At 33.8% G+C, this 16086-nt stretch overlaps 1 protein-coding gene across 1 annotated transcript; it reads right to left on the bottom strand.

The window, feature by feature from the left end:
• Positions 1-499: 499 nt before the first annotated feature.
• Positions 500-2819, bottom strand: LOC133815383 (protein MAINTENANCE OF MERISTEMS-like). Its single transcript, XM_062248230.1, has 6 exons — positions 2580-2819; positions 1756-2406; positions 1497-1664; positions 1229-1378; positions 809-883; positions 500-544 (listed from the first exon to the last, which is right to left on the bottom strand). Exons 1-6 carry the CDS (start codon positions 2817-2819, stop codon positions 500-502), a joined length of 1329 nt encoding a protein of 442 aa, XP_062104214.1.
• Positions 2820-16086: the final 13267 nt, after the last annotated feature.

Here is a 16086-nt window from a genome sequence, read left to right as displayed (position 1 = left end):
GGATCCAAATTCATATTTGGTCATATGGAATGGAAATATTGAGTTGTGTAGAATATTTTTTGACAAAGATGAGGACCATCTTAGAAAGCTTGAAATATAAGACTTTTAAAAATATGTTTGAAATAATTTAGGGGACGACTTGTTTCAACAACAGTTAAATAATTTAAGTTTAGAATTTAAATAATTAACCATCCTGAAAGTGGTAGTGTAATAAATGGAATATATTGTAACTGATATTTATGATATAAAGCTCAACACTAATAAAATTAAAAATTGGGTATTCCACTAATGAATGATAAGTTGTCCTTGAAGATTTATAAGAAAATATCATGTTATGCCATTGAAAATGATGCAGACATTGCTCTGGTGGGGCAAGGTCGGTGTCCCGGGCCAATAACTTTGATTATTGATTCCAATCTTGGTATTTTGAAGAACGACAATTAGTTGCCTGGATCTCCTCTCCTAAGCCGACAATTTTTAATTTCTTCTGCCATTATTTTCAGAACTTTTCATTAGTAAACCAGAAAAGAAACATTCTTGGATGCTGTTGCATTTGAAGTTTTAAACACTTATTAGGTTTATGGATATGTTACCTTTTGTCGGTGCTCGATCTGTAAGAAACTTGTGTAACTCTGCAATGCCTCCCTTAATGTTGTAATTTGGTTTATTAGATTGTGTTGAACATCGTCTACTTTGGTGAGAACTTGGTTGATCTTGCTTTGTATTGTCTACGATGGGAGTGAAATATATTTTTTAGGTGTAATGGATATAGGAGTAAGTATGAAGAGACTGAAAATTTGCAACGTACCTTTGAATTTGATGATGAATTGGTTTTTTGAAGTAATGTCATGTGATTAATGTCATCCGATTTTTTGTTAATTTCCTGAAATAGGAATGAAAACATCACTTCATTAGCATAGTTTATCTGTTTTGGTGGAGTATAAAACCTTCATTTTCTCCTCCCATCCTCTTGATTCTCCTTTATCATCAAGTAATTTTGAATTTAATAATCTTCATGTTGTTCCTTTAAGAAAGTGGAATACCATACCTTCTCCCTTGCCTTACGACACAAAACCTTAGATCTGTATTCATTGTAATCCATGGTCGTGGTTTCTTCCCAGAAACGATAAGCTGGCCTCCCAGTAAGGCACCATGGTTTCGTAATGATTATTAGTTTCTCTTTAACTAGCATTTACTTTGGAGGTTGTTTTGGGATTGGAGTTGGTACCGTGGCAGAAGTCTGCATCGTGACTCTTTCGCCCAAATACCACTCACCTCCGTCTGGCCCAACAAGTAGTATTCGCCGTGTATTTGGCTCTTCGCTTTGTGCGACATAGTATGGATGAAGTGTATTTGCTCCCCATGGATACCACTCAACCTTTATGAAATTGAGGAGAACAATATTGTAAGCTCTGCTTAATTATGTACAGTAGTGTAAATGAGGATGTTCCAAGAATGTAGTAAATCTTTATTGGCGAATATAGTTGGATTGGTACCTGTTCAGAAGTTAGTTGGGTCAGTTTCAGCCTGTAGTATTTCAACAACACTTTAGCTTCCATGGTTGGTGGGAGGCAATTACCCCATAACAAACTACAGGGAAATACTTTAGATGAGATGCATTGAGGTGTGATGCGCATACATGGAAGGTATTCTCTACCCCAAACCTGTAAATTTATTTGGCATATGAGAAATTAAGTTTATTGATAACATCATATAATATATTGTGCACTAAGCATGTTATTTGCTTGAATCTACCTCCCAAGCTTTCCATAGGCCACCAATCTTGCTTGTGTTTTGTCTGCATAAGTCGTCCATTTGTTGATAACAGAATGCAAGCCCAGCCCCTCCCCAATTGAAATTATTTATATTTGCAATACAGTCTAAGGATGGTAAATAGAACAAGTGAACCATATCATTGGCACGGGCGAAAAGGGTAGCGCCTAAAAGAGCCAAAATGAAGACCCTGGATAATATGTCAATATCTTCCTCAGTTGTCGTACTCATATTCTTGTATGATTGGTACAACCAATTGATATCAACTCTTCTTTGGTTAACACAGGCTAAAGGTCGTCCCAATAACCTTCGTATGGTATCCTTCTTCCTGTGAATGTGCTTGTCTATCTTTATTGGTCTCCCATACACAGGTATTCCAGTAATGGCACTAAAGTCTTTAGGAGTCATTGTCATCTCTCCTAATTGTTCGAATATGAATGTATGGGTGGTATCCCACCACTTTTCAGCAAGAGCTTGCATTAATGGGACGTCCATATCGGCTCGATTGAGGCCATCTACCAGTGGTTGCAGTCCTGTAACTCGAACCCGTTCTCTGACTGCAGTTGGTAGTTCCATATACCACTCCAGTAGGAGTACAGAGTTTCCAACTCCTTTTATCTGAATTGTTTTATCCTAATGAAGTGAACAAGCGTCAAGTGAGCATTCAGAATGTACACACTTTTGTATTTTCCATTCTATTATGTACAAATTAGTTAATTAGAATTAACATGGTACTTCAATGCATTACCAATATGATGCTTTCCCTATTGTGATTTTTGTGTAAAAATAAGCACATAGAAGTTTACCTCATAGGAGATGTGGTCCTGCTCATGTAGCCTGACAGATTCAATATGACGTAGTGATCTTATTTTTTTTTGCTTCCTCAGACCATGTTGGCCCTGTGGTATACTTATAAGTTCGTTTATATTCAGTGGGTCGGCGGTGGAGTATTCCGATCGAGTGTGACTTGAAATGGAGCGCCCAACGAAGGCATCGGTGTCCGAGGGCCCGTGGAGGTATTTGGTTAAGCTTGTAGAGAGGTTCATGTCTTATTAATTCCCTATCGAGTAGCAGATGTTGATTCCTTAAATAACACAATGGAGGATATAATTAAATTAGAAAGTTAGAAAAATTGATTTATATCAGGTTTTAAATAATTTTAATTAAAGTGGGAAAACATATATGTACAACCTGGGATTCTTCGAAAGAGTGAGTTGCAAATATCCATAATACTTTTCACTATGATAACAATTATTATGGCATGTGGTAAGGGATTTATTAATGCATTATATTACACATCAAATGGAAAAAGATTTAAATGACTATTTCATGGATTATTCTCTAATCTTCACGTTGACACAAAACAACATCCATCCCTTTGAAAATCAAATGATCAGTAAGAAATAACTTACAGTGAGGGGCAGTTATGAGTCGTCGTAGTTGATGTTCTTTGATGACGGTGGTGTTGTACAGTAGGAGGAGCTTCTGAATCTTCCGATCAATGGTCAATACACTATTCCGGTTACTGGTTAATATTCCCTGTTGACAATGAAAATGAGATGCATAACCCTTACTTGTCCACTCCATCAAACTGGGTAAAACCCTTACTGGGAAGGTGGTTGATCAATTGATTGGCCTCATTGAAGAAAGTACCCACCTTCGATCTCCATGTGCAGAATGGGGGATGATTCTGTTGATGATACACAGAGCCCCAAAATAGTTTTAGGCCTTTTCATTTGCAGTGGGCCTTTCCAAAAACATAAGCCAATGTCACGGCCCAATTACATAAACTACTGATAACATAGTTTTATATAGTTAATATATGGGCAGCTTAAAATTTTTTCCTAAGACAGATGGTCTTTTGTAACTGTTAAACACAAATATGGGAATTGAGATTTTCCCAACTTTTTTGGCTTCATTGTATCCTATAAATGTTGATGGGATTAAATTACCAAGCTTGTTTTTTCTAATTTTGAAGGAATGTGATGTATATGAAAGAAGCTTAGTTGTTGTGTGTTAATACGTAAAAGAAATTATTTAATTATGGTATTATTAAAAATTGTTATGAACCGAGTCTAGACAAAGCCCTAAAACCCAATAAGAATTTGGGCCTAGTAAATTCAAAATTAGCCTAGAGAATCAGAGTTTGTTATTTTGTGGTAAGTTAGGATATTTATGGATTAAGTTGTTATTTATAGAATTTAGAATAGAAGTGAATAACTCAGATTTAGAATTCGTCATACAAATTAACAAAGATGAAAGTGGTTACAGTGAACACCCTGGAAACCAAAATTAGGTCATGTTTATCATTAAAAAATCCATAGAAAATAAACTAACATAAAGTAAATATAACTTCAAAAGAACAAAAATCATAATCCTCTCTGGAATTGCGGCCGCAGAAACGCCTTGTTGCGGTCGTAGGAATAGCGTACAAAGTCATATCTCCCCTGGAATTGCGGCCGCAGAATAGTCTTGTTGCGGTCGCAGTATTAGCGTAGAAAGCCATATCTCACTGGAATTGCGGCCGCAGAATCGTTTTCTTGCGGTCGCAGGAATATGGTAGAAAGTCCTTTATTCCCTGGAATTGCGGCCGTAGAGTTGTGTTCTTGCGGTCGGAGGAATAACGTGGAAAGGCCTATCCTCCCTGGAATTGCGGCCGCAGAATCGTCATCTTGCGGTCGCAAGAATAGCGTAGAAGTCATATTTCCCCTGGAATTGCGGCCGCAACATGTTCTTCCTGCGGTCGCATAAATTGCCCCTAACATGTGTTTTCCCTTTGTTAATGGCAGACATATGAGAATAAAGGACTGATTTTATGTTTTTAAAATTTAAAAGTTGTGAGACCCACACAAAAATCTTGTTTGGTTTATTATTTTTTAAAACTATTTTTAAAAACAAACTCTAATTTATCAAAGGATTTAGGAAATGATGTTTTCACGTTTTCTTACCTTTTTTTTTTCTGACCACTTGTTTCTTATGTTCACTTTATATATTAAGAGACTTTTTACATTTTTTTTAAGGTGCTATGTTATGTACAATAATTTTTCATTAGTGACAATTTTTTTTCTTTCTTTCTACAATTGTAGTGTTAAAATATTTACTCTATTTAAAAAAAAAATGGTATTTTCTTCAATTTAAAATTCTTATTCATCTCCATAACTATATATATTTGTTAAAATATTTAATTGTAAAATTATACAAAGGGATGCAATTGATTCTAATTTATAATATAATTTTTAAAATAAAATTCAGCTAATGATAAAATATTTTATAAAATAAAGATTACAAAAATAAATTACTATTAATAAATAAATATAAATTTATTATTTCAATTCTATACTAAAAGTTAAATATTATAAAATAAAAATAGCTAACAAAGTAAAATATTTTTCTAAGTCCACAAATTGTAAATTGAGTTTTAAAAAAAAAAAATTCTTGCTAATTTTCTTTTATTTTTCTTACCGTGTTGATTTTTTTTCTTTTGTCATTTTTACAAGTCAATCTACTTTTTAAAATATTTATGTATATAAATTTAGTAAAATAATTAATTAAAAAATCATATAACAGAATATAATTTAATTCTAATTTACAATATATTTTCTAAAAAAATTATTTGATCAAATAAAAATTACAACAAATAAATAAAAAATATATTTTCAATTCAATTATTTTTATACCAAAAATAAAAAATATATATTACATATTTAATTTTTAGATTTTCTACCAAAAAATTATTCAATTTTATAAAATTCAAAAATAGTTAACGAACAATACATTCAATCACATTTTCATAAACATATTTTCAGACACTAAATGTAGATTCTTTTTTCAGAATCATACTTTTTCAAAATACAATTTTTAAATCACTAATCAATCATGCCCTAAAAAAATAATATTTATTTTTTTATGAGCCAAAATATCATAGTTAATGACAATGCAATATTGTTATGAATTTTGACGTATGCACTATTATTAAATTATTATTTATCAATATAATTAAATTTTACTTTTAGCTAAACCAATCACGTATTCAGTTTCTGTTATATTGTGAAATTCAATCCCAATCAAAGACTCAGTTTTTTAAAACTCAAAAACAGTTTACTAACATTGAACCAATCACATTTTCAGAAACATGTTTTTAGTCACTAAATTCAGAGTTTTATTTCAGAATCTCACCTTTCAAAAATACAGTTTCCTAATCGCGAACCAATCAGACCAAGGTATGATTGGTTCACGATTAGAAAACTGTATTTTTGAAAAGTGAGATTCTGAAATGAAACTCTGAATTTAGTGACTGAAAACATGTTTCTGAAAATGTGATTGGGATTAAATTTGAAAATATAACAGACATTGAATACGTGATTGGTTTAGCTGAAAGTAAAATTTAATTATATTGATAAATAATAATTTAATAATAGTGCATACGTCAAAATTCATAACAATATTGCATTGTCATTAACTATGATATTTTGGCTCATAAAAAAATAAATATTATTTTTTTAGGGCATGATTGATTTGTGATTTAAAAATTGTATTTTGAAAAAGTATGATTTTGAAAAAAGAATCTACATTTAGTGTCTGAAAATATGTTTATGAAAATGTGATTGAATGTATTGTCCGTTAACTATTTTTGAATTTTATAAAATTGAATAATTTTTTGGTAGAAAATCTAAAAATTGAATATGTAATGTATATTTTTTATTTTTGGTATAATAATAATTGATACAATAACTCTAATTCTCTTGCAAGTGTTAATACAATAACCCTAATTCTCTTGTAAGTGTATAACTTCAATTAACGAAAAGCCAGAAAGTCCCTTCCTTGAGCTATCTTTCTCTATTTATAGGGTAAAGGAGGATTACATGAATTTGTTACAGATATTATATCCTAATAAATCGGATAATCGGGAATTATTGGAGATAATCTCATAATTGATATGATTTCCCCATGATCATCTTCAAATATGCGGAGTGTACGAGCATGTTGGTTGTAAGGAAACCTCAAACGCTACGCCAGGAGGATCTTACTGGTCGATGGTCTAACAGAACTGTGGCAGGTGTCAGGCACGTGTTTATAAACGTCTGCCACGTCACCCGTGCCCGTTTGTTGGATAACAATAACCTACTAATAAAACTCCTTTTTTAACTGTATATTCAACCACACTATAATTACCAGGGTCCATCATTTCTTTTCAACTAACTTCAATTATATTATAATTTACCTGAAAATGTTACATTATAGCATACACTAGTTTTTCTATTTTTTCTCTACATCATTTAAATATTAAAATTTTTAAATATATTTCATTCATTTTAAGAAATAATATATAATTAAATATAGTAATATCACACTTATATATATACAAAATTTTATAAAAAAGTAATAAAATATTGGATAATTCTATAGTATGGCCTTAAAAAAGAGCCCTACCGTATGCTTCTTTTGTGTTCTCAACCCGTGAATAGTTTTTGGCGCGATTTTTTTATTGACTATGTATATTGTAGTTATTTAGAGCATCCTGCAACTTTTCAGAAAATTCTGAATAATTTACATTGCCGAAAACAGATTATTGCACGCGTGACTAATTTTTTTATTTGCGTGGAAAATAGTATGTTTGAACTTAGTTTTCGGCACTGTAAATTATTCAGAATTTTCTGAAAATTTGCATAATGCTCTAAATAACTACAATATACAAGTTCATAAAAAAAAAATTCGCGCCGAAAACTATTCACGGGTTGAGAATAGAAAAGAGGCCTACGGCAGGGCTCTTTTTGTAAGGCCCTACCAAATAAATTTCCTAAAATATTTATAGCTTGATGAATAATGTTACACTATATGTAGAGAAATATTACTCATTTGGGTAAAAAAATAACTTTACATCACTCAATGTAAAATTATTTAACAATTTTATCATATTATAAACAATTAGATATTTTACCTTTTCCTTCGGGAGTGACTCTTGTGACAGGTGAGTTATGTGTTTCCACCTTCCCTTGTCTCTAATTTGTTTTACGCTTAATTACTAGTATCTATAAGGTTCACAATAATACACCATACAATTTAATGCTTTCAATTATTGAGTACTCATATGAGAAAAAAATATAATAGTTACGTTTTACCCCAAATTTATAAATGTGGTTGATCAATGAAAAAGTCAAATAAAACTTCAGTGGTCACTTCCATAGACTGCAGTCAAATATAGCTTCAGTTGTCACTTCCAACAGAGAATTGTTTTGTATATAATTTGTCTGCTGTGGCACTGCTCACATGTGAATTCATATAAGTTAACAGCTGCCCATACCAATAATTTCAGCTGGCCATCTAACTTTACTTATTACATGTCTTGTCCCTTATTTATAATCCAAGGCTGGGCCACTTTCCCAGCCTGCCTTGCTGCATGGCTCTCTGCAGGGCAGCTTTGGGCATGGCACACGTACCGAGAAGGCATTATCCAGTTATTTATTTATTTGAGCAGTGCTTCGGACATTGATGCACGCCTCTCTGTAGGGCAGGTTGTTATTTAATGTACTAGCCTTTCATTGACCACTCAATTCCCAGCATATTAATAGAGTTTGGCTTGACTATATAGCATAAAAATTACTGGGCCCCACGGAGGATATCGTCCATCCCCCCATCCCATTCTATAAATAACTTTCATCCCCCATCCCATTCTATAAATAACTTTCATTTTCTACAATATTGTCCAACTGAGGAATGTTCAATGCCCACTTGATAATTAAAGAAAAGTTGGAGTGTACCTTGTACCCCCACCTCTACACATCACTTCCCTATGTAAATGGATTCTAAATAAGAGATGAAGGAGACGTGGACGCCTGAAGAATTTCTTAAACAAGATGTTTCCGACTTAACCCACTTTCAAATTGGTAAAGTAAGATTTGCAGTTATGTTACAAATTTCTATGTCAATCCTAACGTCTTCTCTATATGGTCACACCAATCGGCCTATAGTGGTGACAACAAATTATGCAGGTTATTCAAGTTCATTTACTTTCCCACATTTTTTTAACATCTAAACAAATAAACTTATATAAGGTGGTCCTGATCACTCCGCTTCCTCAACAATACAATATCTCACCTACCCGAGAAGCCTATACGAATTAGTAGGTGGTGGTATAGGTTGTGATACTGATGAAAATGATGACCTCTATGAAGGTCTGGGAGTAAGGTCGGGGAGTATCCACAGCAACTACGTAATTTAATTTCAATATGGAGTATTTGATTTGAGGAAATTTATTTGGTAGGGCCTTCAAAAAGAGCCCCACCGTAGGGCCTTCAAAAAGAGCCCCACCGTAGGGCTCTTTTGTGTTCTGAACCTTTGAACAGCTTTGGGCGGGATTTGTTTTTTATGACCGCGTGCATTGTAGTTATTTAGAGAATCCTGCAAATTTTCGGCACTGTAAATTATTCGGAATTTTGTCAAAATTTGCAGGATTCTCTAAATAACTACAATACACACGGTCATAAAAAACAAATCCCGCCCAAAGCTGTTCAAAGGTTCAGAACACAAAAGAGCCCTACGGTGGGGCTCTTTTTGAAGGCCCTACCAAATATATTTCCTTTTATTTTATTTTTATAGAAGTATTACTATTAAGCACTACCTCCATGTATTATCATATGAGAATGCAGATTAATAGTTGTATAAGTTTTCTTGTCTATGTATAAGAGGTATAAAATGTTTGTGCAATGTAAAGGCCTGTAATATTAAAAATTGCCATATTAATAAATAAAAGTACATGTACAGTGTCACGCCCTGGTTACTCCAACACCGTTGATGTGAACATTGAACTGTGCTAAACTAGCTAATTGAGTTCTTTGGTTATAAACGTGCATCTATGTGTTATTAATAGGTTTAGGTGAACAACCAATCAAATGGAAATTAAATGTTTTATTTATAACATAAAACTGTTCATGGGGCCGTAGACAATAAAATATCGTTCTCCACTTATTAGTCAGTACCATGTGACCAGTAGTCAGTATGTCACATATGGGGTGCAACTTTCTTACATCTGCAATCAATGTACCCATTTATGCAATCAATGTACACATTTAAACATTCATAATTAAATGTTGACCCCCTTCGATTCCACTATTTCGATAATCATAATTAACACCCTTCAATTTCCGTTATTATCGACATTCTCAAATACCCATAATTAAAATTGTTGACCCTGATTTTGGCCAACTGACACGGAGTCAAACTTGCTTGATGTGGAGAAACACGTTGGAAATAATGTGATGACGAAAAACAATAACTAAGACAAGAATTTATAGTGGCTCGGCCCCAGAATCTGATAATAACCTACGTCCACTTGAATTATTATTGATATAGGATTCACAGGAGTGATCAAAGAACTAGGGTTCAATGAGTTTCAACAACCTTTGAAGAACAATACAATATATCAAATAGGATCACACTGATCTCAGGTACTTTGAAAGCCAAAAAGTCCCTTCTTTGAGCTATCTTTCTCTATTTATAGGCTCAAGGGGGATTATATTAATTTGTTACAGAAATTATTTCCTAAATAATCGGATACTCGGGTGTTTGCCGAGATTTTCGGAAACTATATTAATTAATATTATTTATTAGTACTCATAAGAAAAGTAGAAGATTAACACGAGATTTTTACGTAGGTTTGTTCGTTAATGAGCCTTAGTCCACGAGTCAGTAGTATTAGAGCTTCGAAAGCCTTTTACAATGGAGTTTATCTCTATATTTTGACAGAGTAACTGTGTACTAGTTCTAGAAATCCGTTTTCAAGTGTTCTATAGCTTGTATTTATAGGCTTATGGGAACACTGGGGCTGGGCCAGGTATGACCCGGGCCCATCAGAGATATGGATACTCTTGGCCTCTCTAGTGGGAGCCCAATATAAAAGATAAAAGATACATGAATTCCAGACCAGTTAAGGCCCATTAAGTTGGCAGATTCAGGGGACAAGACCAGTCAGAGTAATTGGCAGCGCAGATCTGAAACAGCGGCGTACAATCCCGAGGTGACCTTTCCCGGAGGTGAAAAGTAGGGACAACGCCCACGCGGGGTGGGGCGGCTTCAGGGTCCTGGACGCTTGGTCCCACCAATCTGGGACGAATGTTCCATGTCCACACAGGAAATGGGGATAACATCAGGAAATAATAGGACTCAATCTCAGGATTTATCAAGATCTTTCTAAATATATCTGTAAATAAGTAGAATCCGCGACTATACAGGTCGCAGGTAAACCTCAACCGCTTTTTGCTTATAATATATTTACTGGTCGGTACTGTAGCATAATCCCGCCAGGTGCCAGACACGTATTCGAAAATCACTTGCCACATCATCCGTGCCTGTTTTTTGGATAAAATTTTTTTTTGACTGACTTCTTTATGAAATTGTCAAAAGGTATAATCTTAAAATGTAGGAGTATAAAAATTTCAAATTGGGTTTATACTTTTTTGGACACTGTGTTTTTTTTCCATTACCTATTTCGACCTTGTGTTTTGACGAATTACTTTTTAGACTCTATGTTTTGTAAAATGGTTAAAATAGAACCCTAAACCACACGTTGGTCAATGTTTTCTCATCTAAAATCACAAATAATGTACCAAACTAACAATTCACAACAATAATAACATCATTCTCCTTAAAAATTGTGTTCTTATATTAAAATTTTTCTCCATCAAAATTAAGTTTAGTGTTCTATTTTAACCATTTTACTGATGAAAGGGTCCACAAAATAAATTTGTTCTACCATTTTAATATCATGGTTTATTGTACCAAATTTGTGTTTGAATAATATATTATATTTAATTAGTTATTTCGTATAATATGTCAACGTGGTTTATTGTATCAAGAGAAATGCTAAACATCCCGATAGAAATTTATCCCGAGCCATATGTCTTCTTACGTGGCCTGACCTTTTATTAGTATTTGAAAATAAAAAAAATAATGTTGTTTGTCTACTTTTTCATCTCCAAATAAAGTCAATTGACTCATTTATTTAATTTGTTGTGTCTATACTAACGTTTTCTTCCTAAAGATTGAATGTTCTTGTAAGGGGGAGAATAACAATTTCTCATTTTTCAGAAAAAAAAAAAGTTAAATTTTTGTCTTTTATAAGCTTTCTTAGTAAAAACATTGGGAAAAATATCTAGCATTGAAGGGAAAAAATATATATTTATACACATTTTAATGCATAGTTTTTTTCCTTTTTCATTGGTAGTTTTTGGTTGTTCTCCTGCATTTGGAAGGGTCATGTTGACCGAAAAAAAGTAGAGAGATGGAGTGAGAAGAGAGAGAGAGAGAAACAGAGAGATGGGCCTCATGATATGATGTATATAGGGGATGATATAGGTTTTTGTGCAGAACAATTAAAATAATAATAATAAAATCATTTCTCCATATTACATGACAACAGATAGATCAAACGTTGAAGGTGTTGTCTCGCACTGTTTCCTGCCACATTCTGCGACAGCAGTGAATGGATTCTCCGGTCGCATCTACAACATAGTTGGTCATTTCCAAGACACTGCTGCGACCGCAGGAACAACTTTTTACGGCCGCAGCTCCAGTGGGCAACACATATAGGGGAGATTCCTGCGGTCGCACGCATGGCTTCCTGCGACCGCGTCAGCGCGTAATATTATATATAAAAATCTAAATGAATTTAATTAATTAAAAAATTAATTTTATCATACTCTCTTTCCTATCACCCTAATTTTATCATCTTCCTCTTCTCTTTATAACCTAATTTCATTATATCTCATTCTCCTTCTTTCTTCAAATTTTTTTTTCAAGAGGCCCAACCACTCCAACATTTTGTAAGTGTATTCCCTTTTTAATCTTTCCCAACTTTCTCTCCACCATCATCCATCATTGTAAGTCTCCTTTATAATTTTGTTATTAAGGTCTACATTGTGTTCTCCATAAATTTTTCATGCTAAGCTAGTGAATTAGAAATTTCTGTGTCGTGTTTCACCTCGTATGTTATTTCTGGATTTTTATGCTGCTATTGAACCAATTGTATTGAACGTTGGTGGATTCGATTTTGGGTTGAGTTTGCTTTAATTTCAAATTCGGAAATTTTGACCTAGTTTTGGATGAACTTGTTTTTCTTGATTTTATGAAATTGATGTGACATTGGTGTAATTGGGAAGTGTAGATGCTTACATTTATGTCCAATTTCATCCGGTGAACAATTTATTTGGAGAATTTTTCCATTTTGCAAATCTAAGCCATAATTTTTGGGATTTTTAAATTTGAATGTATTCATCATTGTTCTTGTGCTTATTTTGGTTGTGGACAATTCTAAATTGAACATTGATTATAATTTTTTAAATTTGTGGTCTTCAGTGAATTGGTCAGTGTGTGTGCATTCTTTTGTGTAGTTTTGCTTATTGTGTAATAATGTCTACTAGTAGAAAAAGAACAAAAACTGGAAAAACGAAAAACGAAAAACCAACAACCACCACCCCCACCCATAGAGAATGAAGAAGACCTAAATTTTGAGGATGTGCCTAGGTTTGTCAACCCAATGGCCAATTCTAGGTACATTCAAGATAAGGAGCGTAGCCTTATTAGGGAGAGAGGGTTTGCTACCAATTGGAAAGATGAGTTTATTGTCCCTGAAGAGTATACATCAGTCATTAGAGCCCATAAGTGGGAGGTCTTCTGTGCTCCTCCAATTACTGCTATTATCCATGTAGTTAGAGAATTTTATGCTAATGCTTTTCATCATGACTATACCTGGGAAACAACTGTTAGGGGCAAAATTGTGAAATTTCACAAAAGTGATATCAATAAATTTTTTAAATTGCCTACCCTAGAAAATGATGAATATAGGGACTTACAGGAGCAACTTTGTGAGGAGAGTACTTGGGACACTATCTTGCGAACCTTAACCCTGCCAGGTACTGAATGGACCTTCAATGGCACTCATCGAGTGGGGTTTCCCTTCAATTTATTGACGAGGGAGAAAAGAGTGTGGTTGTATTTTATTTGTTCAAATCTGACACCCACCGAAGCCTTTACCATTGTCACACCTACTAAAGCAGTATTGTTGTATGCTGTTTTAAACAATAAACCTATAGATGTTGGCAATATTATTGCTGCTAATTTAAATGAGTGTTGTGTCACTGGTTATGTGGGCCTTTATTTTCCTAGCCTCATCACTAGTTTGTGTTTGCAAGCAGGGGTCCCAATTAATGGCTTAGAGGAGAAATTGCCCCCTCTAGTTTACGATTTGGTAAAGATTAACAAGGTCAAAACTTTTTCAGCTGATCCTAGTGCAGGTACATCAAATCAGTATGCTCGTCCACCACCAAGACCTCAGAATGTCAACCAAAGGTTGGACACTTTGGTGTCACAGTTCCAGCAGCAACACTTGTGGAGTGTCAGTGTGGCGCAGAACCAATATGCCTACAACCAAGCTTTCGCCACTCATCTTGGCATTGACACAAGTGGATTTCCACCATATCCACAACCACCCAATTTTGTGTATCCTCCACCTGATGGGGATGACGAGGCCGGTCCTTCATCGTGAGTCGTGTCAGGTAAGTTTCCTTTCGTTAACTTTTATTTAAACATTGGGGACAATGTTTTTGATAAGTTTGGGGAAGGATTCGTTTTCTTATTTGTGTTAAGCTAGTTGAGTCAAGTGGCTGTTTCGTTTGGTGTTTTGTGTTTTGTTAAATTGTGTTTGGTTTGTTTTTTTTTTTTTGCGTTAATTCTGTTTTGTGTTAGGGTATTTAGAGAGTTCGTCGAATCAAGATAACAATGATTAGCCAATGACAATGCGTGAATGCCTTGTAATATAGTTCGAGAGAAATATGCTTGATTGTAAAAACAATCCGTGTGCTTGGTTTGACTACTTCTTTGGATTACTTTAATTCATTGTAAACTGAATATTTGATCATGATTGGTAAATTCTTATATTTAAATATATTTACACTTGCTGAATTTTGAATGTGGAAATACTGTATGAACAAATTATACAACTTGCTTGCTTGCTATTTGGGGCGATATCATACTCAATGCTTGTTTAGGAAAATGATTTAGGCAATTTTTTTTCATAACGTTTGACCCTTTCAAGCCAACCTTGAATATTTTATCCCTAGTTACCCTTTTTGAGCCTAAAAGAATATCTTTTTATCATACAACACTTATTTTGAGCCTATTTAAACACTTTATTATTTTCCATTCCCTTGATTTATACCGTAAGCATATATATATATATATAAACATATACATGGGGATTGATTTGTAATGGGTGTTATTTTTGTGATGTGGTTGTGACAATAGAAAAATAAAATGAAAGATTGAGAGGAAAATTCGGAAAAAAAAAAAAAGAAGAGTGAAAATAAACTACACTTCTTATGTTTGTTCACATCGGAAAACATAACTTTGGGGAAGTGTGGTAAAAAAAAAAAAAAGATATATCTAGTGTGAATTTTTCTCAATCTTGGAAAATAAAGGGAAATTTGGGGTTGTTTGGATTACAATGTGGATATCAGGTCTGGTTTGTTTGGATTATATGCTTATGGTATATTTTAGCCAAAATAACTATTTTATCTACCGTTACCTAAGCCTTTCAATACAAGCTCTAAAAGACCTTTTGATTCTTGAACATGCATTGATATATATTTGTCGAGAATAATAAGTTAGCAAGCATATGGAAATATGAGGTTTGATGGATTGATGGTGAGAATTCAGCATGTGTAAATTATTTTAAATGTGTGTTATTTACTGTTCTTGATTGAGTAGACAAAAATTATCAATGAGTTAGGGTAAATTGAAGAAGTGGTTGTATTGAAAATCTGGATTACTTGTCAGTTATTTTTCGACGATTTTATATGCTTGTCATTCAATTATTTTATTGGTTTAAAAATTGTGATTATCTTGATTCATTTGTTTAGTGTCTGTAATTTTTTGTGTCGTTTGTCTTCATTCTTGTTTTCTTTGCACGAGGCCTACCAAATTTTAAGTGAGTTTTACACTCGTTTATCTGCGTGTTTTCAGGTTAAGTGCTAGGGGGTTAGTTTTGTTTTGTTCTATTTTACGCTTGTTTTTTCAGGTGTCAATGGCCTTAGGTGACTTAGGTGTAGGAACATGATGGAAAGACCAACAAAAGGACAAAAGTTGGGGGAAAACGGTGTTTTGGGCCACTTTCTACAACCGCGGGTGAAGGATCATGCGGCCGCAGTTCCAGAGGAGTTGGGGATTTCCAGGGCATTCCTGCGACCGCAGGAATCAAAATGTGCGACCGTAGGAATTGTCGTCAAATGTGGAAAATGCTCATTATTGTGTTTGGTCATATTT

This window comes from Humulus lupulus, chromosome 2 (assembly GCF_963169125.1).
Source record: "Humulus lupulus chromosome 2, drHumLupu1.1, whole genome shotgun sequence".
NCBI classification, from domain to species: domain Eukaryota; kingdom Viridiplantae; phylum Streptophyta; class Magnoliopsida; order Rosales; family Cannabaceae; genus Humulus; species Humulus lupulus.
This window is presented reverse-complemented; position numbering and strand designations above follow the sequence as displayed.

Excerpts from the sequence above, each read along its gene's own strand:
- LOC133815383 (XM_062248230.1), bottom strand. The coding sequence starts at position 2,819 with ATGAACCTCTCTACAAGCTTAACCAAATACCTCCACGGGCCCTCGGAC. Across the intron at positions 1,379-1,496 it reads CCCAACTAACTTCTGAACAG|GTTGAGTGGTATCCATGGGG; the intron begins GTACCAATCCAA and ends AATTTCATAAAG. Across the intron at positions 884-1,228 it reads CGATGCAGACTTCTGCCACG|GAAATTAACAAAAAATCGGA; the intron begins GTACCAACTCCA and ends TTCCTATTTCAG.